Here is a 27,980-nt window from a genome sequence, read left to right on the forward strand (position 1 = left end):
GTAACCCATTCCAGTGCTTCACGACTCTCCTAGTGAAATAGTGTTTCCTAGTATCCAACCTAAACCTCCCCAACTGCAACTTAAGACCATTGCTGCTTGTTCTGTCATCTGCCACCACTGAGAACATCCTAGCTCCATCCTCTTTGGAACCCCCCTTCAGGTAGTTGAAGGCTGCTATCAAATCCCCCCTCACTCTTCTCTTCTGCAGACTAAATAAGATCAGTTCCCTCAGCCTCTCCTCATAAGTCATGTGCCCCAGCCCCCTAATCATTTTAGTTGACCTCCGCTGGACTCTCTCCAATTTGTCCACATCCCTTCTGTAGTGAGGGGACCGAAATTGGACACAATACTCCTGCTGTGGCCTCACCAGTGCCAAATAGAGGGGAATAATCACTTCCCTCGATCTACTGGGAATGTTCCTACTAATACAGCCCAATATGCCGTTAGCCTTCTTGGCAACAAAGGCACACTGCTGACTCATATCTAGCTTTTTGTCCTCTGTAATCCCCAGGTCCTTTTCTGCAGAACTACTGCTTAATCAGTCGGTCCCCAGCCTGCATGAGAGTCTTTCTTCCTAAGTGCAGAACTCTGCACTTGTCCTTGTTGAACCTCATCAGATTTCTTTTGGCCCAATCCTCCAGTTTGTCTAGGTCACTCTGGACCCTATCCAGCTTATCTACCTCTCCCCTCCATTTTAGTGTCATCTGCGAACTTGCTGAGGGTGCAATTCATCCCATCATCCAGATCATTAATAAAGATGTTGAACAAAACCGGCCCCAGGACTGAGCCCTGGGGCACTCCGCTTGATATTTGCTGCCAACTAGACATCGAGCCGTTGATCACTACTCGTCGAGCCCGACGATCTAGCCAGCTTTCTATCCACCTTATAGTCCATTCATCCAATCCATATTTCTTTAACTTTCTGTCAAGAATACTGTGGAGACTGTATCAAAAGCTTTGCTAAAGTCAAGATAGATCACATCCACCGCTTTCTCCATATCCATAGAGCCAGTTACCTCATCATAGAAGGCAGTCATGTTGGTCAGGCATGACTTGCCCTTGCTGAATCCATGTTGACTGTTCCTGATCACCTTCCTCTCCTCCAAGTGCTTTAAAATGGATTCTGTGAGGCCCTGCTCCATGATTTTGCCAGGGACTGAAGTGAGGCTGACCGGTCTGTAGTTCCCCAGGTTCTCTTTCTTCCCTTTTTTGAATATGGGCACTATATTTGCCTTTTTCCAATCGTCCGGGATAATGGCCAATGGCTCTGCAATCACGTCAGCCAACTCCCTCACACCCTTGGATGCACTAGGTCTGGACCCATGGACTTGTGCATGTCCAGCTTTTCTAAATAGTTCGTACCCTGTTCTTTCACCACTGAGGGCTGCTCACCTCCTCCCCATACTGTGTTGCCCAGTGCAGCAGTCTGGGAACTGACCTTGTCTGTGAAGACCGAGGCAAAAAAAGCATTGCCTGCAATTGAGGGGCAATAACAGACAAGTGAGTGCTGAAAATTATTCACTCTGGCTATTTGATCGAGTTTCTGCTACCTCTTACCACAAACCCCATTCGCAGTCCCTTTTCACGGACTAATCTCATAAGGAAATCCTACATCAAGAGGTGCACCTCTTGCCACTTCAACATCAGGGGAAGGGATTCTTCTCCCCATATTTCCTAGTCCCCAGAAAGAACGAAGGGTGGAGACTGATTTTTGACCTATACCAATTAAATGTATTAATCCAAAAATTAAAATTCTGTGTGGTCACACTGGGATCAAAAATTTCCCCTCTGGAAGAGGACATATAGTTTGTGGCTTTTGACATGAAAGACACTTAGTGTTACATAGACATGCACCCATCCTACAGAAGGTTCTTCAGGTTTTTCCTTTGGCAAGACCGTTATCAATTCAGAATCCTCCCATTCGAGCTAGCTATGACACCCAGGGTCTTTTACAGAAGTCCTTTTCAGTGGTTGCAGCTTGGATGAGAAGAAAAAGCTTTTACTGTTTTTCCGTACCTTGATGACTGGCTCCTGATGGGCAGATCCAGCAGGGAAGTCCAGTTGGCAACCATATTCCTACTCTGCCTATTGTCTTCCTTGGGAATCTGTGTCAGCCACAAAAAAATCTGCTTTCACTCCCATAAGGACTAGAGATTTTATAGGTGTGACCTTGGATTTGACTGCAGCAAGAGCCTATCTCCCGATGGAGAGATTCTGCACCCCGAGTGATTTGATAAAACAGGTCACCCTCAGACTTCGGACTAGTCAGGGTTTCCTTTTCCCTTCTAGGCCATGGGGCCTCATGCATCTAGTTACACCATTTGCTAGGCTCCATCTCTGTTGCCTATAAGCCTGGCTTCAGTCTGTCTACTCATCAGACAAAGACAACATCAGTGCCAGAGTAACAGGTTACAGTCAAGGTTACAGTCTCTCTTGCAAACCCAGAAAAGATTCAGGTTGGAGTTTCTTCCCTCACACCGACACCCAAAGTGAGCATCATTACAGATGCTTCCCTCTTAGTTTGGGGAGCCCATATGGTTAAGCACACTGCACAAGGAACTTGGTCCCCTCTGGAGGCCAGAATTTACTGGAATTAAGAGCAGTATATTGAGCATGCAATACATTCCTTCCACTCATCCAGTCCCAATATTTCCAGATAATGTTGAACAATATGATGACGATCTTCTCCATAAACAAACCGGGAATGAGATCCAGTTCCCTGTGTGTAGAGACAGTCAACCTCTGGAATTGGTGTAACAGTAACCATATAACTCTCCCAGCAGCATGCCTACCAAGTGCACAGAACTTCCTACGTGTGGTGTGTTGTTGGTTTTTTGTATTTTTTTTTTTTTTGTATTTTTTTTTTAAACGTGTAATTTCTTAGGTTTTTGGGCTCCTTGACCCAATCTCCTTTCCCTTTCAGTCTCCGGCAACTTCCTCCTTCTGGTGACTGCAGGGGGCAGGTCATTGGGAATACAAGAGAGAGAGTGTTCAGGTGCCCAGACCCCATATGGCCTGCAGCATCCCAGAGTTGCCCTTGGAGGGAAAGTCCTGCTCAGTTGAGGTGTGAAGCATGCTCATTTCAGCCAGAATCTTCAAGGACTCTAGCTGCTAAACTTTTAAGTCTCTACTGAGCATGTGTGAACTCAGATTTTTCGAAGTCTTTTAGCTTGGCTATATTGGGATAGATTTTTATGGGGACACCAATAGACTCATTCCTGTCACGCCACCTTGCTGAATTCTGCATGTGGATACTTGCAGCAGCTTATAGATTGGGACAGCACTTATTTTAATTTTGGAAACCCAGTATTATAGGTTAAACACTTACTGAATACCGGATTCTTTTTACAGTGTTTGTTTTATTTTGTTTTTATAGATGGGGATACAAGTGCAACAGAAAGTGGTGATGAAGTTCCTGTGGAACTGTATACTGCTTTTCAACACACACCAACTACAATTACTCTAACTGCTACAAGGGTTACTAAGGTTAATGACAAGAAAAGGAAAAAAAGTGGGGAGAAAGAGCAGAACATTGCAAAATGTAAAAAGGTAAGTTAATTTAATTGCTCTTTACTTCTCATAGTTTTCATGTAATAGAATGAATTACTGGTATGTGACATTTTTAACATTTGCCTCGTGTTGGTGTGGAGGTTTTTACTTTCTGAATTTAGATTGGTATGCAGGACTGATCCATGGAAAGTGATGTATCAGACATTATATTTTTTTTTCTAGTTATCCGGTATTCTTTACAATGGAATCCCTTTAGAAATGGATTGATAGTAACTTTTTAAACTTAACACATTTGCATACAATATGTACAGGCTTATATGGTGTCCTGTGAGGAGTCTATTATTTATAAATACATTTGGACAGTTTTTGTCTCATGCTGTTATAGCTAGAATATTTCTCCCTCAATTTTTTTTCTTCCCACTGCTGCTAATAAAGGGCAAATCTTTTTATAGTGCTCTTTAGCTATTAAAATTCAGAAATGATTGATTTATGGTGTTGTCAGTTCTACCTGACATGACTTGGCATTCCATTCAGTTGAAGTGGCAGTTCTGTAGAAAACTGCTGTCAGAAAGTAACCTCTTCAACACAGTTTAGTAAGTGAAGTGTGATTATTCCAAAATCCTTTTTGAAAATACAATTTTTATCCAAGAAAATAACTATGTGTTGCATTTAGAAAATTAAAAAAAAAAACAGCTTAAAAGTGAGTGTATTGAGGAACCACTGCAATAGAATTAATACACTGACATTGTGAAATATGACACCTTGATTTTCTAGATTCATATAAAAATCAGACACTTACTGGATACTAGCAAAATGGAGAAATTAAATCATTCCAAGATTTAAAAAAAATGCTCTGTTTGTGATCATGTTAAAATAAAGAACTGTTGCAGTCAAGCAAAAATATTAAAAGAAACTGGAGCTGGAAACCAGAATTTCAATAGTTAGGCAGTGTTTTGGCATTTGAAACAAATGTTCAAGGTCATTAATTTATTTTTTTAAAACCAGTTTCAAATGCAGTTGTAGAAATATCTGATCAGTTGTTAAAATATCACTTGAATGACAGTTCTTGATATAAAGTGCTGATACTCAGTGGTTACCTCCTAATATAGTGCAAGGGGATGCTTGAAAAGGCAAACTTAATGGAAAATACTGTATTTTGAAAAAAATTCCATAATTTTACAGGATATTCAATGTACATCCATAGGCTGTCCAATGTGTGCACCATTGAATGGGTTTACTTTGTATGCCCACAGAGCACTCTAGGTTAATGTTGAATCACTGGCACAGTGAGTGAGGCATCAAGGTGAGGTTGTAATGCTGGAAAAAGGCAAATTTCATGCCACCAAGTGCCATTGGACTATTAGCTTTGAAACCTTGGATTTCATTTTATTGGCAACCTTTATATAATATTCTCAAGAATATGAAAATACAAGTGGCCTTCCTTTTTTTTTATTGGTCTTTTAATGTCATTCTCTTCCCTTCCTGTTACTGCTTTTAATGAGAACAGTTGCATTAAGAATTTAACCTTTTTAAAAAAGCATAAGATCATTTTTCCTCTGAAAAACTTTGTTAATCTTAAATATTTTTAAATGGCAACTGCATTTTTTTTTTCCTAGGCTTTTCGTGAAGGATCTAGGAAATCTTCAAGAGTTAAGGTAAGTGTAAATATATGATAATTGTAGATAAATATAGGTGTTACTTCAGTTACATTCTGAACTTTCTGCTAACTAATCTTATTTTTGTTTATATGAGAACATGTTTGTATAATAGAATATCACCTTATATATTGGTGTTCATATTTATCCAGAATACACCTGCATAACATGTATGGGTGCTAAAATACCTTTTTTAGTAGAATAACTACTGCATAAATATTTTCTGGTGGTGTTTAAATAAAGCACATTAGAAAATGACCAATTTATCTTTCAATTGGCACTGACTCTGCAAGTGCAGGCAATACAGTTTGTCTAAAATTTTCTTTCCTTTGAGAAAACACGAAATTTCAATGATGAATGAGAATTTAGAAGAGGCAGCCTGAGGAAGAGTTTCCCATGTCTCTAGCAAGTCAAACAGTGATCTGGGATGTCAGCTGTAAGATTGTTTTGACAGTTTTATCTTAAAACCTAATTGGTCTTAGAGAATGTCAAAAGATCCATGTTGTGTAAATTAGAACTACAGAATTCTTCCCCTATTTTGTTCTTTAGTTATTTGATCCTAACTATTTGTCCTGTTCAGTATAAACATACAAAAAAGCATCACAGCCAACCTAAAAATCATTTGTCTGAAAGTGTTCTACTTACTATTGTGACAAGTAATATTGCAAATGAATAAAGTTGGAAAAGCAGTTTTACTGATGGTAAGTTTCACTTCCTAGTTCTATGCACTGCATTATGATATCACTTTTATGCATGTCTTAGAAAGAGCTCACATGCATGATCTGTTAACACCTGTGTTAAGCAGCATCATGGATAAACTCAACTACTGGGAATTCAGATGCTACTAATTTAGTAGCTTCCATCAGTTGCTGTGCCAGGTCAGGTAGAAGAGAGGAGCAACAGCACATGGAGCAACAAGGACCTCTGAGACTGTTTTGGGAGAAGGAAAAAGTCTTTCATGTAGGGATGGTGGGGGAGTGGCAGAAAACACCTGTTACCTCAGGCCCCTCTATGGAGTTGTGGTGTGGAGGTGGAGAGTGACACTGGGACTGTAAGGATCCTGAGGCATCCATGGTTCCACTGTGGAGCCAAGCAAGGAAGGATCTGGGCAGGAAAAGCAGAGCTGGGACAGAGCTGGGTGACCAGATAGCAAGTGTGAAAAATCGGGCCGGGGTAGGGAGTAATAGAAGCCTATTTAAGAAAAAGACCCAAAAATCAGGACTGTCCCTAGCTGGGACTAAGAGGGAAGGGGGCAGGTGGGAACTCTCTGCATTTGACCCCTTTCACAAGAGTTTAAAATGAAGGTTGGATTAACTTCCAACACCTGCCCCCTTGGGGCCAGGATGCAACAGCAAGAGTTTCCTGCATTCTCAGTATATCTTCTCTAGAAGCCAACCACGAGCTTGGACCAGGGGGGGAGAGAGAGAGAGAGAGAGAGAGAGAGAGAGTGTGTGTGTGTGTGTGTGTGTGAGAGAGACCCCCTGCTCTGGCTTGTTTGTATTGGTCACATATATTAGTAGTGAGAAAAACAAAATTGGAAAACTGGGGGTTTTTGTGTCTAAATAAGTCATTTTCAAAGCATTTTCAGAAGCAGATACACTTTTTAGCAAAAATGCTCTTGGTGCAGTATTCAGTAAAATCAGATAATTTTAAGTTAACTTATGCCCCTTTTAAAACATTAGCATAAATTCCTAGCTCTTCCTTAATGTGAATACAGTACTTATTTTTGTTTTGGCTTAATTTTTTTTAAACTTGTTGACAGTTTTATATTATTTTTTCCTCATGAATAATATCTATTTCTGAACTATACTGAGCTTGGTGATTTTTATGAAGTGGTATTATTTTGTAAGAGAATAAACAGTTTGATTAATCAAATGGTCTTAAAAGGTACTGCAGAATTTAAAAAGTGAATAGTCTGTAAGTAAACTGTTGAGTGGATTAATGTAAAATATATGAATGAGATACAACTGTGACAAGATCCAGAGGTATTGGTTGCCTCTTCCACCTGCCCTCCCGCCACAACCCTCCTTTGTATTCTTTTCAACTGATTGTACTGAATTGGTAGAAAATGTTTGCCTTTCCTTTATCCTTTGCCAGCTATTTTATATTTGGCTTTTGAACTTACAACTTATTAAAGGTTACCCTATTAAAAATCATGTATCTTATTTGTAATTTCTGGTTATTGTGGTTTGTAGGGTTCAGCTCCAGAGATTGATCCTTCTGACAGTTCAAACTTTGGATGGGAAACGAAAATCAAGGCATGGATGGATCGTTATGAAGAAGCAAATAATAACCAGTACAGCGAGGGTGTTCAGAGAGAGGCACAAAGAATAGCTCTGAGACTAGGCAATGGAAATGACAAAAAAGAAATTAGCACCAGCAATCTGATCTTCAAACCTCCAGTAGAGGTAAATAAGTGAAGAGGGACCTGTGTAAAAAGGGAAAGAAATTCATAACTCATTAAAGTAGCACTAAAATTAGTATGCTTTTATGAGATACAGTTCCCAGTGTTATAGTCAGCATTCTTCTCTTCTCTTAGGTTTATTTTTTAATCTCTGTCTCATTCTACCAATTGGGAACATGTTAGCAGTAATAGTTTTAACAAATTATAACTTTCTTAAATAATGAATCACAGCTAATATTCATACATTTGTGTGCTTCATAACATTCCAATTTTCTTTATTTTTAAAAACTGCTAGGTGAATGTTAGTGTTCATAAAAATTGCCAGATTGACAGCATGGAGACTGAATTACTCTGTTTATCCACAGAATAGTTTCCACACAGGCTATAATAAAGTAAACTTCCCTATTCTGCCCTAGGGGAATACTTGTAGAAGTGAGAATAGATAATTCTCTAGCTCTGCTGGTTGTTTTTCTGCCAGGATTGTCAACGGGTCCAAATTAAGTGTTAAACATTTCTCTTTTTTTTTTAATTCTTTAAGATAACATTCAGAATTTCCCAGTAATACACAGTATATCTTTCTGTAATTATAAATTTTTACAAATACACTGCTAGCAAACGGTGATATTGTCAGCCCTGGAAACATAATTCCTCTGCTTACAGAGGAAAAAGTTCAACACCCATATTTTTACCAAAAAGTGGTTGGCCTAACCCACTTCTGGAGGGAACACCTCTGCTGGTGAGAAAGTAGTTGCGTCTCTATCGCTAGTCTATTCTTGATCAACGAACTGAATGCTGGTTTATGGTTCCAGTTGACTTCAGTGGGATCTCTATGCATACATGCAAAGGCAGAATTTGTCCCAGTCACTAATGACTTGTGCCCAATTTTGAACTTGAAGTGAGAGGTAAATATTCTTCTACTTTATATCTGCTTTACCCCATATGCTACAATTTTAAATAGGCTTATAAAACAATTTTTTTCCACTAGAACTTCCATATTGCTGTGAGGGTTCGGGGTGGAAGGGAAAGCTAGAAAATGTATAGCTGTAAACTAAGGCAGATTACCTGTATACAGTTCAAGTTCCGTACTATTACAAAATTCATATAGTAAACTTTATCATAAAAGCATATTTAGAACACATTAAATCAAAATGGTTTCCTTAACTTTATATTTGGATAAGTGAGTCTCATTAATATTAACATACAGTACTCTCAAAATTACAATCCACAGCCTATTTTGTGTAACACAGCTTCAGGTTTCCTCCTGAGGACTGTTTTTGTTTGTCTTTCAATGAAACTTAGGTTTTCTAAGTGCATAACGTCTCTGAAAATGGGACTTAGGCACTTCTGAAATTTTTTTATCCATAATAATTCAAATGGGTAAGTTCAAGTATATTTAAAAAAAAAAAAAAAAAAAAAGTTTGAGCCCCCTAAACACCTCTCCCCCTCTCTTACAATAAGTAAAAGCTTTCAGACCTTTATATATCATAAGGAAGTCAAAAGAGATACAAAGCCCACCCTTTTGGGTTACATTTAAGAATTTTTAGTGAGACACCGATAGGACTACTAATCTTTAAGGTTCTCATTGATACTCGTATGAAATGTTTTAAAAATATTATGGTATATGTTGCATTCTAAAAGATTTTTAACTGTAGGAATTCTATTGATTGATTCATCAAATAGAATGTTGCTGAATGCATCACACTGATGGGAAGCTCTATATCGTATGGAATAGCATTCTACTGGGAACATTATTCTTTTTAATATTATCCGTGTATGTTCTGTCTTAATCTTTAGAAGAAATCAACTTAAGGCCCAGTCCCACAGTTCTTGCTCCAACACAACTCATAGAAAACAAAGGGTATTTTCAGTTTTATGTTAGCAAGTCCCAGAACCTAGGACTCAAACAAAAACACTTAGTTAAAAAAGACTCAAGATGGAAAATGTAGTCCACCTAATACCAGCGGAATCCAGCTAGCACTTAAATAAAATATATGTTGACAAAATTTTTGCACCTTTCATGAACACACATGTGAATGGCTAGTTCACCCTAGCTGTGTAATCCTGTATCCCCCACAAGACTTTCCCATTACTACATTAATATTTATTTAAGTTTATGAAAAAGATTTGGATGGTGTTACAGTATTTATTAATTTTTCAGTGGTTTCACTTGTATACTTGTGATTTCCTAATGTTTCTTCTTATGAACTGGTTACACAGTTTTCTCATTAACCCTCATACCAGGCCAGAGCATAAGGTCTGCAGTATCTTCACAGATGTCCTACAGTTTTTTCCCAAAATAAACTACCAGTGTCAGTCAAATTAGATAATACAAGTAATGTCATTATCACCTAAATTACAAAAGAGAAAACATATAGACAATACTGTATGATAAACATCAGCTGCCTTACATGAGATCTGTGGAAGGAATCTGCAAGCTATTGATAGGGAAAGGCTAATCTTAAGGAAAACATACCTTATTAGATTTTATAGTAGAAGCATCTTTGCCTCTCTCTCTAGCACCAGCATGGCACACATGACACATTCCTTGGAGGAAAGTCACTGCTTGCAGAGACCATTGCCTAGATATAGGCCAATTTAGTTTTGATCAGAGATGACATAATTACAAGAGGTGTGAGTTCTTTAGTTGTTGTGGCCGAGTACATATTAGATTTTGATTAACAGGCATCCTCCCATCTGAAGTTAGAGAAATACATAAAAAATTTACAATTTCCTTTTTCCTGTTCTCAAAAGTTTTGTTTTAGAATGCATCCTTTCAGTTTGTGTCTTTGTTTGATTAAGGACAGTGATACCTTGGAAATGTTCTATTGTGTAGATGAACCACTGTGGTCTTTGATCATGAACGGCATAGTTAATAGTTAAAACTTAAGAAAAGACTAACACTTCAGATGTCCATTATTAAACATAATACCTGAATTATAAGGGCATTGCTACATTGATTCTCAATCCTGTTTTAGGGAATTGTAGTTATAACTTCCTTATAATTTAAATCTGTAGAAAAGTGCATTGATAGGAGGAAAAGCCTTATAAGATCAAATAGCTTGCTTATTTATTTAATTTATTTATTTATTTAATTGCAAGAAGGAAATGGCTTCATTTACCAAGTTGCTGCTTGAAGGGTTGCAGCCATATAATCTGTTTAATTACACTAATACAATGAGTTTAATTATGCTTCTTACATTCATTTTGTCTTTTGTAGAGCTATGTGCAAAAAAACAAGAAAATTCTAAAAGCTGCCAAAGACTTGCCTCCAGATGCGCTTATTATTGAATATAGAGGAAAGTTCATGCTGAGAGAACAATTTGAAGCTAATGGGTATTTCTTTAAAAGGTATATTTATTTTAAGAACTCTTTTTTTTAATAAGTTAACTTTCTTAAATGGGCTATTTTACCAACAAATCTTTTCCTTTTCTGCAATTATCTTGTTGCTCTTTTTGTGCCAACTATTGGCATATGGTACTTCTAGTACACCAAAAAAAGAATACAACTACTTTTGAACTTGTATAACAGCTTCCACCTTGGGTGTCAATTAAATATTTATAAAGCACCTAGTAAGTGTAGGTAAATATTATTCCCATTTTACAAATTGAGACTCAGAGACTAAATGACTTGCTCAAGATTATATATAGAGCCAGGTATAGACACTTGACTTTCTGACTTCCAGTCTTGAGATTTAGCCACGAGACTATCAGTCCTTTCCTACTCGTCTTCTTATTTACAAAACTCGGCCTCCATAACTGAGAAAAGTTTTGTGTTAGACGTGTTTATTGTCTTATAAATCTCAATAGATTTGGATTGAGAGTTCTTCATTGCTGACCTGCAAGAATTGCAATATAAAATCAATACTATGTTATGCAGCATAGTGATACAAAACCAGTAAATGTGAAAAAGAACTCCTAATGCTTTTAAAGGGGAAAAACATCCTGACTACCATATTAAAATTTTTTAAACTGGGGTTTTTCTTTCTAGGCCATACCCTTTTGTTTTGTTCTATTCCAAATTCCATGGGCTAGAAATGTGTGTTGATGCAAGAACCTTTGGAAATGAAGCTCGATTCATTAGACGGTCTTGTACACCCAATGCGGAGGTAAGCTTATAAATATAGGAAATAATTCCTTAGTTAACCTAGATATTTATTTATTTTGCTTGGCTTGCAGGATATGATGTACAGCCCATCTGTTCCCCTAGGTCTTGGACTGAGGGGATTTAATATGGAGGTGATATATAGTATAATGGTGGATTAATCTTTCAATATTGTTTCCGGTCAACAAGTTATATATGCTGTTTTTTTAAGTATTCTTTCTTTGTAAAGTGCCTAAACACTCAGGCTCAGTACTGTGTGAAGCGTTGAGCACCTTCACCTCTCATTGTCTCTAATGGATGAAAAAGATGGGATACGCTTTTGGAAATGAAAATAAAACAAACATGAATTTTCACATTTAGCATGTTACATACTAATAAAATATTTTCACCAGGACATTGAGTCTATGCAAATAATAAGGGGAAATATATATAAAGAATTAATAGTAGATCATGTTTTGGTATCATTTAAGGGCAGCATCAAGAAATATATATACATTTTGCTTATTACTAAAACCTTAATCATTTTTTTATACTGGTTTTATCAGTCTCTGCCAATTGATGGCATTGGTGGAGGGAACAACCTGTAGAAAGTGGTCAAGCATATCTGGGTTTTTAAGAATGAGTGTGCATTTTAATGCATTATAAACTAATGTATAGCTTTTCTCCTGGATTTAGGTGAGACATGTAATTGAAGATGGAACAATTCATCTTTATATTTACTCCATCCAAAACATTCCAAAGGGAACAGAAATTACTATCGCATTTGATTTTGATTATGGAAATTGGTAAGTATCTCTAAATTGTATGAAATATCCTGTATTTTAAGACAATATACTTATAAAATGTTAGTAATATATTAATTGGAGCTATCATGTTATCACAGATATTCCTATTTTCTTTTACTCTTTTCATACACTTTAATAGCATGGTGCCCTTAAATTCCTCAATGATAAGAGTGTATGCCATTGCAGGGTTTTTCTTTAAGTGATGTTTTATTATTATTGTAATTAGTGATAGATCATTTCAATGTAAATTTAAGTGATTTTTATATCTCCACAATACTACATATGTGGATTTACGGTGAAAATTCGTCAAACATACATTCATTTTGTGGATTGATGCTATTGAATATTTATTGTAAACTAATGTAGAGCTATTCAGTAATCTTTTTTTTTTTTTTTTAAATCCACTCTTCTTACAATTTTACATACCATAGTTAATAGTTGACATAATTTAGAAGGAATAAAATCAGACCTAAGGTAAATCTCTGTAGAAATTAAATAAATTATGTTCATGCTATAACCCATCATTAAAGAAGGATGTTCAACTCTATTGAGTCCTTCCTTAAAATAATGTCTTAAATTCTATAAGCTATCGATCCACATCCAGCTTACTTTTCCTTTTGTGAATTGTGAAATACTCCGGTAGATAGATGCCATTGTTTTGAAATGGTAAAGTAATTAGGGTAAGTGCTGCTTCCAGATATTCATGAACAATTTCCATTGACTACAGAGCGCAAAATTTTGCCTTTAGGTGATATAGCTAATGCCTTCCTCAGTCATTACTCTTAAAATGAGGTTCCCCTGAAAATTGACTGTTCTTACTGTTCTTTTAAAACAAGCAGTAGTTGGATTCAGTGCTTCCAGTGATATAGTGAGTTCATATGAAACGTGCTCAATTTACCAGAAAACTTGTTCAATATATTCTACCTGTGACCTCTACAGACTCTACATCATCTCTGAAAGACATGAGGAGTACTTTCCTTTTGTCATGTCATTACTATAAATAAATATTCTGCCGACAAAACTAAGCTCTGTTAAATAGATTTCCCCGTTAGACATTAATCTAGTTTCACAAGTGTAATTTAGAGCTTAATTTGGAGGTAGGAATGTATTACAGCTTTAGTTGACAGCAGAATTTGACCCATAACATCTTATCACTTGGTGATTGCGCAAACCAGAAAGAAAACAGCTTGCTTTCCATATCCCAGGTTGAGTATAGAAGACTGGTAATTAGGGGGGGAAATATTTTTTTACTGGGAAGTAAATATAAGCTGAAAATCTATGAAAGCTGATTAACGAACCACTCAGTACCATTCAAGACTCAGGGCAAACTCTCTGCTGGAGCAAATGGGCAAAACTCTATTGACAAGAGATTGGTGCAAAAAAGCTGTCGGAGTACAATTCAATCTGGATATTCTGCTTATTTATAAATGCTACTAGAGAAAGTTTTATATTACTGAAACTTGTATAACTTGCAAGATCTCTTTTATACATCAAGTAAAAGTAAATCAATTGACTTATAAATATCTGTTGGGTTGTGTTTCCCAATGTCCTATCCAGACAGACATAAGATTTTTACAAATTATTTTGTACAAAACCAAATTACTCTAATTTTTTCTGTTCAATTTTGCACCAGAGTATGTTTCTTTTTTTTGCTTTTTATTTTATTTAGCTTTTTTTTATTATAATAGATTTTTATTTGTTTTAATGGAGTTCCAAACTGTAAACTGGGAAACAGGTTTAAGAACCTGTGGCTGAGAGTAATAAAATGTATCATTGCACAGCTTGGTAAAAGTTTAAATTAACCCTTTGCTACAATACTGGATCTTTATCATGGCAGATGTTCATTTCACTGTATATTAACAAGAGTGGTTTAACTTTCAAAAATCATATTGCTTTAGCATTCAGTTCAGTATTTTTACATCATATTTTTTTGTATTGACTGTTTTAGTAAATACAAAGTGGACTGCGCTTGCCTCAAAGAAAATCCTGAATGTCCAGTTCTTAAACATGGTTCCGAACCTACAGAAAACATCAATACTGGATATGAGACTAGAAGGAAAAAGGGAAAGAAAGAGAAGGACATTTCAAGAGAAAAGGAAACACAAAATCAGAACATCACACTCGATTGTGAAGGAGCAGCCACCAAAATGAAGATTCCTGATAATAAGCAGAGGAGACTTTCTCCCCTCAGGCTATCCATTTCCAATAATCAGGTATTAAAGCAAAAAATCACTAGATGGTCAGATTTACAAACCAGAAGATTCCCTGCTTTAGAGTAATTCTTAAAAATCTTACAAGTTATTGGAAAGAGTTGTTTTTTGTGAATTTTAGTGTTGGATTAGCTACTTAAAGTATGTATACTATTTCTAGTTCTCTTGAAATGACTAGTTGTTTTTTAAAGATATTTTGGTTTTCTTTAACTAGCTGTTTTTCTCACTGAAATGTCTCAACAAAAAACAGAAATTCTGCCTCCTAAAATTCTTTGTAGATCTGTGGTGTAAAAACTGCATGCCATGCCCCAAGATCCCAAAACCATCCTGAAGCAGTGTTAGTCACACATATGTTGTCCCCACAGTTCTGATGTTTTTAGCCACAATTATAAATAGGCTTGCTTCCATAACAATTTCTGCTACCAAGATTTCAGTCCAAAAAAGATGTTCAGGTCTCAAACTAATAGCCTCCATGTACCTGTTGTATATTTTTGTGTAGATTGAACACTGGCATAAAGATGGTAAATTGAGAGGGTAATGATAAACATGTATTTATTGAGTATGGGTGAGGATGGGGGTTCTAGTTAGGTACCAGAGGTCTTGGTTATAGGTTTGGTCTTCTTAATTTATTGGCATAGAAGAGCAGGTAAATGAGACAGTAATGAATTTCATAGATCCTAATTTGGGAGGAGCCGCACACAGCAATTAGTAAAGAGAAATTATACAAAGAAATCAGAGAGATACTATAATGATGGATTGATTTTTTTTGTTTGTTTTTTTGAGGGAGGAGAGAATTGATTGTGTCTGAGGGTAAATACTTGATGGGATTATGAGGGTAGTTTGAAGGATGAAAGAGAGTTGTGTAAGGTGTGGGGTTACTTGGTGGGAGCCATTTTCAAAATTCTCTCCATCCTCCTAGACTGTTATAAAGGGAAACATCATGGAAGAAGGAATGAGAGATGGAGATCAGGGAATTGGTGATGAATATGCAATTGATTATGCAAAAAATTTTCATAACATTTACATTAAGTTTGTGATCTTTTTCATGGGGCATAGTAAACTGACCTACCCAAACAGCTAACTTGCTTTAGAATGCTTCTGGGTTCATAAGGGCTGGCAAGTGATTTCTACAGGAGTAGAGCTACAAAGGCAGTATATTCAAACTACAGTTTTACAGGTAAGTTACTTCCCTTTTTCCAGCCAGGTTGCCACTAGCAATAACTGGTATTTGGAATCCGTTCCTGGGCATACAGAATCCTATGTAATTTTTATAAGAATTGTCACTGCCGAGCTAAAAGTTTTTCAACCTAGAAGAGGCTCAGTAAAATATAAGAACATCTGATCTTTAAAAAAGCAGTTCAGTCAGCCAAAATAACACCTATGTATGTACTTTGTCTAGTTGTTTTAGTGCCATGCTCAAGAATTGTACTGTTAATTTCCACTTTATAGCAGTTTTATTAAGGAACGAATGTAATAATTTAAACTTTTAAGAACAAATAATAGAACATTGGTAACAGATCAGTTATTATTGACTCTGCTGTAACTTTTTAAGTTTTTTAATGTTATCCTTCTATTGTAAGAGACCTGAAAAACCCAGAAGCATTCCCATACCAAGCATTTTTTAGTGTTTATTAATCAGATACCTTTTGTGTTCCCTATGGTAAGTCACTAATGTTAGATTATATTGGAGATTTATACAGCATCAGTAGAAAGGGTTATGTTAACAGTTACATAGGTTTGAGTTGACTGCAAATTTATATAAATATGATAACCTATCTTGTTTGACATGACAATATACATTCCATTTTATGAAGAAATTAGAAAAATGGGTGTCTAAAGTTAGGGTCAAAATTCCTATTTAGCTGCATAAATAAGTGGCCTGATGTTCATAAGTGTTGAGTGCCCTGTAGCGCCCATTGGTTTGGAAGCTTAATTCTTATTATTTGGTTGAAAAAACTCGCGTGAGATTACAATTAAAGAAAATGATGTGGATGTTTCTGTTTGGATTGGAGAAGGTATTTGAGTCAGGCTATATTTCTAGAGTCATAAAAGAGTCCAAGCGGATGATATGTAGTTTTTATATGTTGCATTGGTTAATTGGCTGGTAGCTTTTGAAGTAGTGATTTGAGGATACTTTGTTCTGTGTAGCCTTTAGATTTCCCTAGTTTGAAAGAGTAGTAGTGGAGCTTCTGTAAAGCAGTCATTTCCATCTTTCAGGAGCCAGATTTTATTGATGATATAGAAGAAAAAACTCCTATTAGCAATGAAGTAGAAATGGAATCAGAGGAGCAGATTGCAGAAAGGAAAAGGAAGATGGTAAGTTGGGAAGCAAGTAGCTGCTTAAAGCTGTCACTAGGACTTAGTGATGGCTGCTCTTCCCATGCTAATTTGCTGCCTTTTTATAGGCTTTTAGAATCTGAGAATATATGAAGCCAGCACCTCATATACACTTTAACTTCAAATCCAAGGCTTGCTTGTTGAGTGAGAGCATTTCCATTCGGCTTGATCATCACCTCCTGACAAACATGCAAATCTGCTTTTGTTTTTAAATGTGTATAATTTTCTATTGCTTCTGTACAGGTGCCATCACTTGTAGAAAATGCGTAGCTGTGGCTTTAAGACTTCCTTTTTATTATTGTGCACCACAGTGGTTGGTTATTTGTAAGATTCAATCAGGGGCCAAGATTTTCATAACTGACTAGTGATTTTGGGTGCCAAACTTCAGAGACCTTTTAAAGAGGCCTAATTTTCAGAGTCTGGTTGCTCAACAATTTCTGAAAGGTAGGCCTTTTTTAGACATGATGTCTGTTGGACACTCAAAAATTTAGGTGCCTAAAGTCACTACTGACTTTTGAAAATCTCAGCCAGGGAAATACTTAATCTATTTAAATACTAGTATGAAAAGTTCCTTATTTATCCTTGTTCTACATAAATCTTATTTTAAAGGCAAAAGTAACCTTCAAAACTTTGGCTGCTGTCCTTTACAGACAAGCTTGAGTGACCATTATCTAAGTTTTTGCGTGCACAAAAGCACTGATGTGTATCTAAAATGAATTTGCTAGATAGAGACTTAACCATTTGATTTTTGTATTGAAAATGTGTTGTACATATGCACAATTCTTGTGCCTGCGAAAATTTGGTGGGTGGGAGATAAATGTTCACTCAAACATATGGTTGTCTACCAGATTTGTTCATATATACAGATGGTACGCATAAAGGCTTATTTATTGTTCAGGAACAATCTTAGTCATAAGACAATGTGCTACTAAAAATATGTACCTACTGTTTAAGTGGTTGGGGACATTATGAAAATTTGACCCTTTAAGAAATTGAATTATATTGGTTGAATTTGAATACTATTTCAAATGCTAAGGACACAAATTTGTTTACAGAACTAGGTCGTCTTTGCTTTAAGATTAATAATCAAACATTTAATTTGAGATAATAGAATTACCATAACGTAAGCCTTCCAATTACACATTATAGTGAAGTGTATCTGTGGTGATATTTATTAGTTGTACAGCAGCAGAGGTCTAGGGTTTGTGTTTGACAGACGAATGTAACGGGCAGGTCCCTGCTCCAAGGAACTGACAGCCTAACTCAAATTTAATACTGCAGACCTCAACAATAAACAATGGGTTGTAAAGGGGATATTGCCAACCTCACCATTTGGAAACAACACAGACATTTTGGTGCAAATTTGTTACAGTAAAATAAAAGCAAAAACAAAATAAAGCTGGGATTGATACGAAAACTAGTACTGATAATAAAATAGAAAGGCACATATTCAAAATTCTTGTTTCTTTGAGTATTAATATACAGTTAAAATGTTAATGCATTGTTAAAGTTGAAAACATCAATTAAAATAGTTCCTATTGCAATATTGACCCAGTTGCATTGCATATATGGTATAGCAATCCAAAGGTACTAGATATAAGAGTCTTAGCATGTGTGTATAGAAACAAATACATAGATGTATAGTTTATCGTGCAATTTAGGTACACAATCACATGTTTAGTCTTCATTTCATGTTTTTAATGTTTGTGTCATAAAACCACTCAGCCTTGAGAGGAGGTAGGGACTGGCAGGCATATTGGAGAGATAATAGCGGCAGGAATCGGCAGGTTTGTCACTCAGGATATTTGTATGAATTTGCAATCATAATTTCACACCACTGGGAATATAAAACCCTAAAGGCAGGATTCCACACGTCACATCTCCCCTGAGCCAAAGTTGAATAGCCGATGGTGGCATGGTGTTAGGAGTGCTGCAGTTCTCCATAAAGGGGCATATTTTTGGAGTTTAATGTGCCCACCCTACACACCCCTATATAGTATATCTTTTGAAAGCTTATTTTATGTGCATTTAGATGAGGTATGATGTGGATCTGTCAAGTGGTGCTATAAACCTGTAGGAGAGGTGAAAAAGCGGTACTAAAATGAGAATGTGTCGTTCTTCTTCAAGTGATTGCAAGGAGATGTGCGCACTGCATGCACGATCATCGGAAGGTTTTCCCTGGGTACCCATAGGGTTGGCTGTGGAGCCCCCTGGAGTTGTGCTTTCATGGCCGTGTATTTAGATCCCTGCTGACCCACCGCCTCTTCGGTTCCTTCTGACCACCAGTGATGGTCGGTGCAGCAGCTCCTCTCTTGCATTAGCAAGCAATTCCCTAGTGGCCTCTCCTTTTCTCCCTGTAAATAGTTTATAACTTTATCACTAACTAAAGCTTTCAGTTAGTTAAGTTTTAGTTGGGGGTTCTATCTCTCTCTCTCCCCCCACCCCTTTGTTCCTATCCCGGGGACCGACACGTGCCTCGGTTTCAGGGCTGCATCCTGCATTGGGACACCAGCCTGGGGTCTGCCTAGACATGTGCCACCGACTCCGACTTCTCGGGGAGGTCTGTTGAGGCCTGCCACAGTGAACCCCCTGGTGCGGGAAAAGTTTGGAGGCTACCTCCATGCCGGACACATTCGAGGTGGCCAAGGAGTTGATTGCCATGACAGTGCAGTTCCCTGCCCCACCAGCTCAGGCTCCGGCACCGCAACATCATCAGCACCAATGCCTATCCGGCATAGGGGCAAGCCCACTGTGATAAGGCACCAATTGCCTTTGCCACGGCACCAGTCCCTGGCACCGTCTCGATCTGCACCGCCCTCATCAGATTCAGACTACTTCTTGGAGTCGGAGGCGAACTCGTGTGCTTCCAGGCGGAGACGGCACCATTCCTGGGGTAGGGATGCACAAGCCCAGACTGACGAGGATGTCAGAAGCAGCTGCGGCACCGGATGCTACTGCCATTTCCTGCACCTCTCAAGCGGCGCAAAGAGATTTCCTCTCCCCCTCCACCCCCCGAGCCTCCAAGAGCATCATCCTCCCCAAATGAGGCAGTAGCAGGGATCTTCACCACTCTGCCTGCTATGGACACCAGGACTCATCAAATTCTGCTCAGGAGGGTGGCCCAGAACCTGAACTTGCAGGCAGAGGAGGTTTCTGAGGATGTGGATATTCTGGCCCCTGATGGGCCTCGAGGTTGGCTCTGCCCCTCATCAGAACCATACAGAATGCCACCAAGGCATTGTGACACATGCTCGCTTCTATTCCGCTGACAGCGAAGGGTGTAGAGAGCAAATATTTTGTGTCTTCCAAGGGGTGCAAGCACCTCTTCACCCACGCCCAACCCGGGACTCTGGTGATGGAGGCGGCGAACCATAAAGAGCGCCAGGGGTAGGGTGACCAGATGTCCTGATTTTATAGGGACAGTCCCGATTTTTGGGTCTTTTTTTTGTATAGGCTCCTATTACCCCCCCACCCCCTGTCCTGATTTTTCACACTTGCTGTCTGGTCACCCTAGCCAGGGGCAACCGGGGCCTACTCCCAAATCCAAGGATGCTAAGAAGCTGGACCTCTTCGGTCGGAAAGTCTACTCCACTGGGGGCTCCAACTTCGCATAGCGAACCAGCAAACAGTCCTGGGACCGCTATGCTTTTAATTCCTGGAGTTCTCTGGCCAAATTCCAGAAATTGCTCTGACTCCCACTCGGAGTTTGGAGTGGTTCTGGAAGAGGGAAAGGTGGTCTCCAGGACCTCTCTTCAGGCTGCCCTGGACTCAGCTGACTCGGCCCCCTGCACTATGGGCACGGCCATAACTAAGAGATGCAGCTCTTGGCTACAGGTCTCAGGGCTTCTGCATGAGGTCCAGAACAGAATTCAGGACCTGCCCTTCGACTGCTCTGGCCTCTTTGCAGAACAGACAGATTCAAGTCTGCATAGCCTTAAGGACTTGTGGGTGACCCTCAAGTCTTTGTGGAGCTGGTGTGTGCAGCCCCAAAGAAAGGCATTTAAGCCCAAGGCCGCCCAACGATTCTACCCTGCCCCTTCCAGACAGGACTACAGTAAGAAGTGCAGAAGTAATAGGAGGTGCTCATCTCAGTCCTCCTCTTGACAAGGGAAGGGCTTGGCTAAGCAGCCCTCTGGCTCAAAGCCAAACTTTTGAAAGTGAGCCCGAGGACAGAGCACCAGTTCAGTACCTGGATCCTTCCCCTCTTGTGAACTGTCTATCCCATTTCTACCATGCCTGGGCTCAAATAACCACAGACCGGTGGGTCCTGAGCATAGTATAATTGGGATATTCTCTCCAATTCTGTTCTCTCCTGCCCTCCCACCCACCCTCGCCGTCCCTCTTCAGGGACACTTCTCACGAGCAACTTCTAGTACAGCAGGTGCAAATGCTCCTACAGCTGGGGGCGGTAGAGGAGGTTCCTCTAGAGTTCAGGGGCAGAGCATTCTACTCCCGTTACTTCTTAATCCCCAGGCCAAAGGTAGGCTCAGGTCCATTTTAGACTTGCAAAACCTCAACAAATTCATGAAGAAACTGACGTTCCACATGGTCATCCTGGCCTCCATCATTCCCTCTCTGGATCTGGGGGACTGGTATGCCACCCTCGATTTGAAGGAGGCATCCTTCCATGTCTCCATAATCCCTTCCCACAGACTGTTTCTGCAATTTGTGGTTAGTGGCACACATTGTCAGTTCACAGTGCTCCCCTTCAGCCTATCGGCGGCGCCTCAGGTGTTCATCAAGTGCATGGTGGTCATGGTGGCCTTCTTTCGAAAGCATCCAGTGCAGGTCTTCCTGACCTAGATGATTGGCTCATCAAGGGCCGGTTCTGAGCCCAGGTGGAGGAACACGTGAACATGGTACATACGACGTTCCTCAATCTTGGTCTCATCCTCAACATGGCGAAGTTGACACTGGCTCCCACTCAAAGAATAGAAATCATCGGGGCCCTCCTGGATTCCACCCAGGCCAGGGCGTTCCTGCCAGAGTCTCATTTTCTAGCCATGAGCGCCATCATACAAGGTCTCCACCGTTTCCCCACCACAATAGCCAGAAACTGCCTAAAATTACTCTGGCATGTGGCAGCATGCACTTATGTGATGCAGCATGCAAGGCTGCGCTTCTATTCCCTCCAGGCGTGGCTGGCCCAAAAGTACAGACCAAACCGGGACCATCTGGACAATCTGGTCATTCTTTCTCCTCGGGCTCTTGAGTCCCTCCAGTGGTGGTTCAATCCACAGTCTTTACGGAAGTACATTTTTCCAAACCTCAGCTGTCGCTAGTCACAGATTTATTAGCGCTGGGGTGGGGAGCGCACCTCAGAACTCAAGGCCTATGGTCCCAAGCAGAATTATCACTACACATCAATGTCAGGGAGCTTGTCAGACATTTCATGCCCCATCTTCAGGGCAAATGTGTATCGGTGTTGACAGACAACACCACAGCGATGTTACATAAACAAACAGGGTGGTACTTGCTCCTCTCCCCTATGCCAGGAAGCTGCATGTTGTGGGACTTTTGCATCACCCACTCAATACAGTTGGAGGTGTCGTATTTGCCAGGTGCACAAAACGAACTGGGCAGGTTGATCGCCTCAGCAGAACTTTCCAACGCCATGGATGGTCTCTCCGACCGGACATTGTCAGCAATATCTTCCTGAGGTGGGGATCTCCCCAGGTAGACCTGTTTGCAACATGAGGCAACAGGAAGTGCCAGCAGTTCTCCTTCCTGTATCACACTCCTGGTTTGATCATGGACGCCTTTCTCCTCTTGTGGATATGACCTCTGCTGTATGTTCCCTCTCATCCACAAGGTCCTCCTCAAGGTCCAGCGGGACAAGGCTTCGCTGATTCTCATAGGGCCGGCATGGCCCCGCCAACACTGGTTCTCCACGCTGTTGAACCTTTTGGTGGACACGTTGATGACTTTGCCCATGATTCCAGACCTCATCACGCAGGACCACTGCCTTCAGCACCCCAGCCCTGAGTCTCCACCTCACTGCATGGAAAATTCAAGGCTAAATCCATTAAAGCTCCAGTGCTCTGATTTGGTTAGGGAGGTTCTCCTTGGCAGTAGAAAGCCCTCCACTCGTGCCACTTATCTAGCCAAGTGGAAAAGGTTCTCTATTTGGTCCGCACAGAAGGGCACCCCTCCATTGCAGTCCTCTTTCTACTGGACTATTTACTCTATTTAAAGTGGCAAGGGCTGGGAGTCTCATCAATCAAGGTGCACCTGCAGCTATTTTCACTTTCGACCCAGGCCCAGTGGGGCGGTTGGTATTTGCTAACCCCATGGTTGGACGCTTCCTTAAAGGGCTAGACAGACTATATCCCCAGGTGCAGCTATCGGTCCTCCCAAGGCTCATGGTGCCCTGCTTTACCTCTTGGAAAGTGGCATTTTTCGTGGCTATAACCTTAGCCAGAAGAGTGTCTGAGCTCAAAGCTTTAACGTCTGAGCCCCCTTATATAGTGTTTTATAAGGGCAAGGTACAATTGCGGCCGCTCCCAGCTTTTCTCCCTAAGGTTGTTTCACAATTTCACGCAAATCAGGACATCTTTTTACCAGTGTTCTTCCCGAAGCCACATGCTAATGACCGGGAACACAGGCTTCATTACTTAGATGTTAGGCACTGGCTTTTTACATTGAGCCGACAAAGCCATTTAGGAAGTCAATGCCACTCTTCATCGCCATTGCTTAGAGAACGAAAGGACTGCCGGTCTCATCCCAACAATTTTCTTCTTGGATCACGGCCTTTATCAGGATGTGCTACGACCTGGCAAAGATACCAGCCCCAGCATTGACGGTGCAGTCCACGAGAGTGCAAGCTTTCATAGAATATCAGAGTTGGAAGGGACCTCGGGAGGTCATCTAGTCCAACCCCCTGCTCAAAGAAGTACCAATCCCTAACTAAATCCCTAAATGGCCTCCTCAAGGATGGAACTCACAACCCTGGGTTTAGCATGCCAATGCTCAAACCACTGAGCTATCCTTCTGCAGCGTTCCTGGCGCCAGGTCCCCATTCACGACATCTGCAGGGCGGTGACGTGGTCATCTATTCATACCTTTACGTTGCACTACGCCATCACACAGCAGGCTAGAGATGATGTCGCATATGGTAGAGTAGTGCGTCAGTCTGCAATTCGGTGAACTCCAACCCCTCCTCCTCCTCCGGGGAACTCCTTGGGAGTCACCTACTTGGAATTGATATGAGCAATCACTCGAAGAAGAAAAAACTGTTACCTACCTTTCGTAACTGTTGTTCTTTGAAATGTGTTGCTCATGTCCATTCCAAGACTCATCCGTCTCCCTTCTGTTGGAGTATCCGGCAAGAAGGAACTGAAGAGGCAGCAGGTCGGCAGGGACCTGTATACACGGCCATGAAGGTGCCACTCCAGGAGGCTCCATAGCCGACCTGACAGGTACTGCTAGGGAAAAACCTTCCGAAGGCGTGCGGTCTGCGTGCACAATAGACTTGGAATGTACATGAGCAGCACATCTCGAAGAACAACAGTTATGAAAGGCAGGTAACTGTGTTTTTTTTGTTTTGTTGTTGTTGCACAGTTCCAGAAATACTCTAACATGACTATGCCTGCAGTTTTACTGTTCAAGTTCATTTCAGCACCTTAATATGGTGTTTATTGGTCAAAGCTACCAAACAACAATGTATTAAAATTAGGGCTGTCAAGCAATAATAAAAAAAAAAAAAAACGCAAGATTAATCGTGTTGTTAAACTATAGTAGAATACCATTTATTGAAATATTTTTGAATGTTTTCTACATTTTCAAATATATTGATTTCAATTACAACACAGAATACAAAGTGTACAGTGTTCACTTTATATTTATTATAAATATTTGCACTGTAAAAAATAAAAGAAATAGTATTTTTCAATTTACCTAATACAAGTGCAATCTCTTTATATCTTTATCATGAAAGTTGAACTTACAAATGTAGAATTACGTACAAAAAAAACCTGCATTCAAAACCAAAACAATGTAAAACTTTAGAGCCTACAAATCCACTCAGTCCTACTTCAGCCAATCGTTCAGACAAACAAGTTTGGTTACAATTTGCAGGAGATAATGTTGCCTGCTTCTTGTTTACAATGCAATGTAAAAGTGAGAACAGGCGTTCGCATGGCAGTGTTGTAGACAGCGTTGCAAGATATTTACAGACGGATACGCTAAAGATTCATGTCCCTTCATGCATCAACTGCCATTACAGAGGACATGCGTGCATGCTGATGATGGGTTCTGATTGATAACAATCCAAAGCAGAGCGGACTGATGCATGTTCATTTTCATCATCTGAGTTGGATGCCACCAGCAGAAGGTTTCTTTTTTGGTGGTTCAGGTTCTGTAGTTTCTGCATCAGTGTGTGTTACTCTTTTAAAACTTCTGAAAGCATGCTCTACACCTCGTCCCTCTCAGATTTTGGATGGCACTTCAGATTCTTAAACCTTGGGTCAAGTGCTGTAGCTATTTTTAGAAATCTCACATTGGTACCTTCTTTGCGTTTTGTCAAATCTGCTGTGAAAGTGTGCTGGGTCATCATCTGAGACTGCTATAACATGAAATATATGGCAGAATGCAGCTAAAACAGAAAAGGAGACATACAGTTCTCCCCCAAAGAGTTAGGTCGCACATTGAATTACCACATTTTTTTTTTTACGGGCATCATCAGCATGGAAGCATGTCCTCTGGAATGGTGGCCGAAGCGTGAAGGGCATACGAGTCTTTAGCATATCTGGCACGTAAATACCTTGCAACGCTGGCTACAAAAGTGCCATGCGGACGCCTGTTCTCACTTTCAGGTGACATTGTAAATAAGAAGCTGGCAGCATTATCTCCCATAAATGTAAACAAACTTGTTTGTCTTAGCGATTGGCTGAACAGGAAGTATGACTGAGAGGACTTGTAGGCTCTAAAGTTTTATATTGTTTTGTTTTTGAGTGCAGTTATGTAACACAAAATTTCTACATTTGTGAGTTACACTTTCACGATAAGATTGCACTACAGTACTTGTCTAATTAAAAATACTATTTTTTATCTTTTTTGTAATCAAAAATATAATATAAAGTGAGCACTGTACACTTTATATTCTGATTTGAAATAGAAATCAATATATTTGAAAATGTAGAAAAACATACAAAATATTTAAAAAATTTAATTGGTATTCTATTCCTTAACAGTGTAATTAATCACAATTAATTTTTTTAATCGCGATTCATTTTTTTAGTTAACTGTGATTAATCAACAGCCCTAATTAAAATATTTGTATTGGTTTTGCACGGGTAAGTATTTTTTTCAGAAACGATGAAGCTGTTTAGCCTGTGGCAAAAATGGCGAATATCAATTTTTTGCAGTATATTAACATAAAAATGTTTTCACATCTTATTCTCAATTTTTAGAGTATTTTACAATTGATTATAATAGTTTTCTATATTTTTCTATTGAAGTTTGCTGACCAGATCAGTTTCACGCTAAGATTGTGCACCAGTAGTAGTAGATTATGTGCTCATACTTTGTACTGCATAGTGAGTAGATATAAATTCACGTGAAATCCTAATGTAATGCTTCTCCACTTGTAAGCATTTGTACATACAATGTAGCACCTCGTCTGACTGGTAGAAGGTTTTAATTTGTAATTGCCTATGCATGCAGTACTAGCCTTTGAAATTTTCTAGAAACTAGTTTTTTAATTCAGTGACACTTACGCACAAGTCAGTAATAATGCTAGATGACAATACATAGCTTCATATTATGAATATGCAAAAGCTATAAAAGAAAGAAGTAGCCTACCAAAAAGTAGTGGAGACAAAGTCCACAAACAAGATCTTGCCTCTGTACTGAAGACGGATGGAGACCATGATACAGCTCTTACCAGCCATGTCATGAAAAGTACTACAAACCTACTTGGGTGCAAATCACATCCAGTGGATTTTTTTTCCAGCTACCTACTTGAGTGCATGTAACATCAGATGTACAAGAGTCTACTGAAAATAGCAGATGTTGGTGAAAAAGAAATGGGGACATTTGTGAGAGGTACACTTGATTCTGATGGGATGCATAGCTTCATCAGCCCAGTCAAGAAATCTGGCATCAGAACATTGCTGACATAGCCAAGACGACCAAATTTAAGACTGGAACGGGAGGGACAATCACAGCATCCATCAGTCCTGAAATTGTTTTCCACAGAGCACTGTCCTTAGCAAGATGCAGAGATGATGCTTCAGTGGCAGCTGTTCTTCACCCAATAAGACCTATGCCTGTGTTGTTCTTCCATGCTGATGGAACAATAAGAAGAACAGACACGGCTGAAATAGAGCATCAAGATGGAATATCAAGCTGAAAGATTCCATGAGCTAAGACCATGTAGTAAAGAAACCACAGCGTACTCCTGGGGGAATTCTGTGCACAAATTTTCTGGTCTTTATTCACCCTTCATTTTGAAGTAATAAGTTGATTACCGTTCTATCCTGAAGTGACTGTAAAAACAGCATTGTGAGGCTCTGTTTGTTTTGTTTCATTACTTTCTGAATTAAATTTGCTTGGTCTGCAAGGACTAAACAATTATTTTTAGCTGCCAGCACAGTAAATTCTGCCAAAGATCTAAAAGGAAGACTGTTTTTCTGGCTCATCTACTCAAGTAATATTGTATGTAGTAAAGATCTTTTGATTTGAATTCTGCCATCAGGTACACCTGTGCAACTCAGGATTTTTATAAGGCTATATGAGTAGGGCCCTACCAAATTCACGGCCATGAAAAACGTGTCACGGACTGTGAAATCTCGTCTCACCCTGTGAAATCTGGTCTTTTGTGTGCTTTTACCCTATACTTCTGCGTTGCCTTCAATGGAGCTATTGACCAGGTGCCCAGCTCTGAAGACAGCGCCCCGCCAGCAGCAGCACAGAAGTAAGAGTGGCAATACCATACCATGCCATCGTTACTTCTGCACTGCTGATGGCAGCGGTTCTG

The 27,980-nt window shown here is 39.5% G+C and overlaps 1 protein-coding gene across 3 annotated transcripts in view; it reads left to right on the top strand.

Moving 5' to 3' along the window:
- Positions 1-27,980, top strand: part of KMT2E (lysine methyltransferase 2E (inactive)) — a 112,451-nt gene that overhangs the window by 40,979 nt on the left and 43,492 nt on the right. For 2 of the 3 annotated variants that reach the window (XM_054018082.1, XM_054018090.1), the window contains exons 7-14: positions 3,377-3,549; positions 5,127-5,165; positions 7,361-7,573; positions 10,787-10,917; positions 11,557-11,674; positions 12,346-12,455; positions 14,404-14,668; positions 16,883-16,981. In XM_054018082.1, coding sequence (XP_053874057.1) covers positions 3,377-3,549; positions 5,127-5,165; positions 7,361-7,573; positions 10,787-10,917; positions 11,557-11,674; positions 12,346-12,455; positions 14,404-14,668; positions 16,883-16,981 — 1,148 coding nt within the window. The remainder of the gene's footprint in view (positions 1-3,376; positions 3,550-5,126; positions 5,166-7,360; positions 7,574-10,786; positions 10,918-11,556; positions 11,675-12,345; positions 12,456-14,403; positions 14,669-16,882; positions 16,982-27,980) is intronic. The other variant, XM_054018098.1, reaches the window with a different exon arrangement.

The sequence above is a fragment of the Malaclemys terrapin genome, chromosome 1 (assembly GCF_027887155.1).
Source record: "Malaclemys terrapin pileata isolate rMalTer1 chromosome 1, rMalTer1.hap1, whole genome shotgun sequence".
Lineage (NCBI taxonomy): Eukaryota > Metazoa > Chordata > Testudines > Emydidae > Malaclemys > Malaclemys terrapin.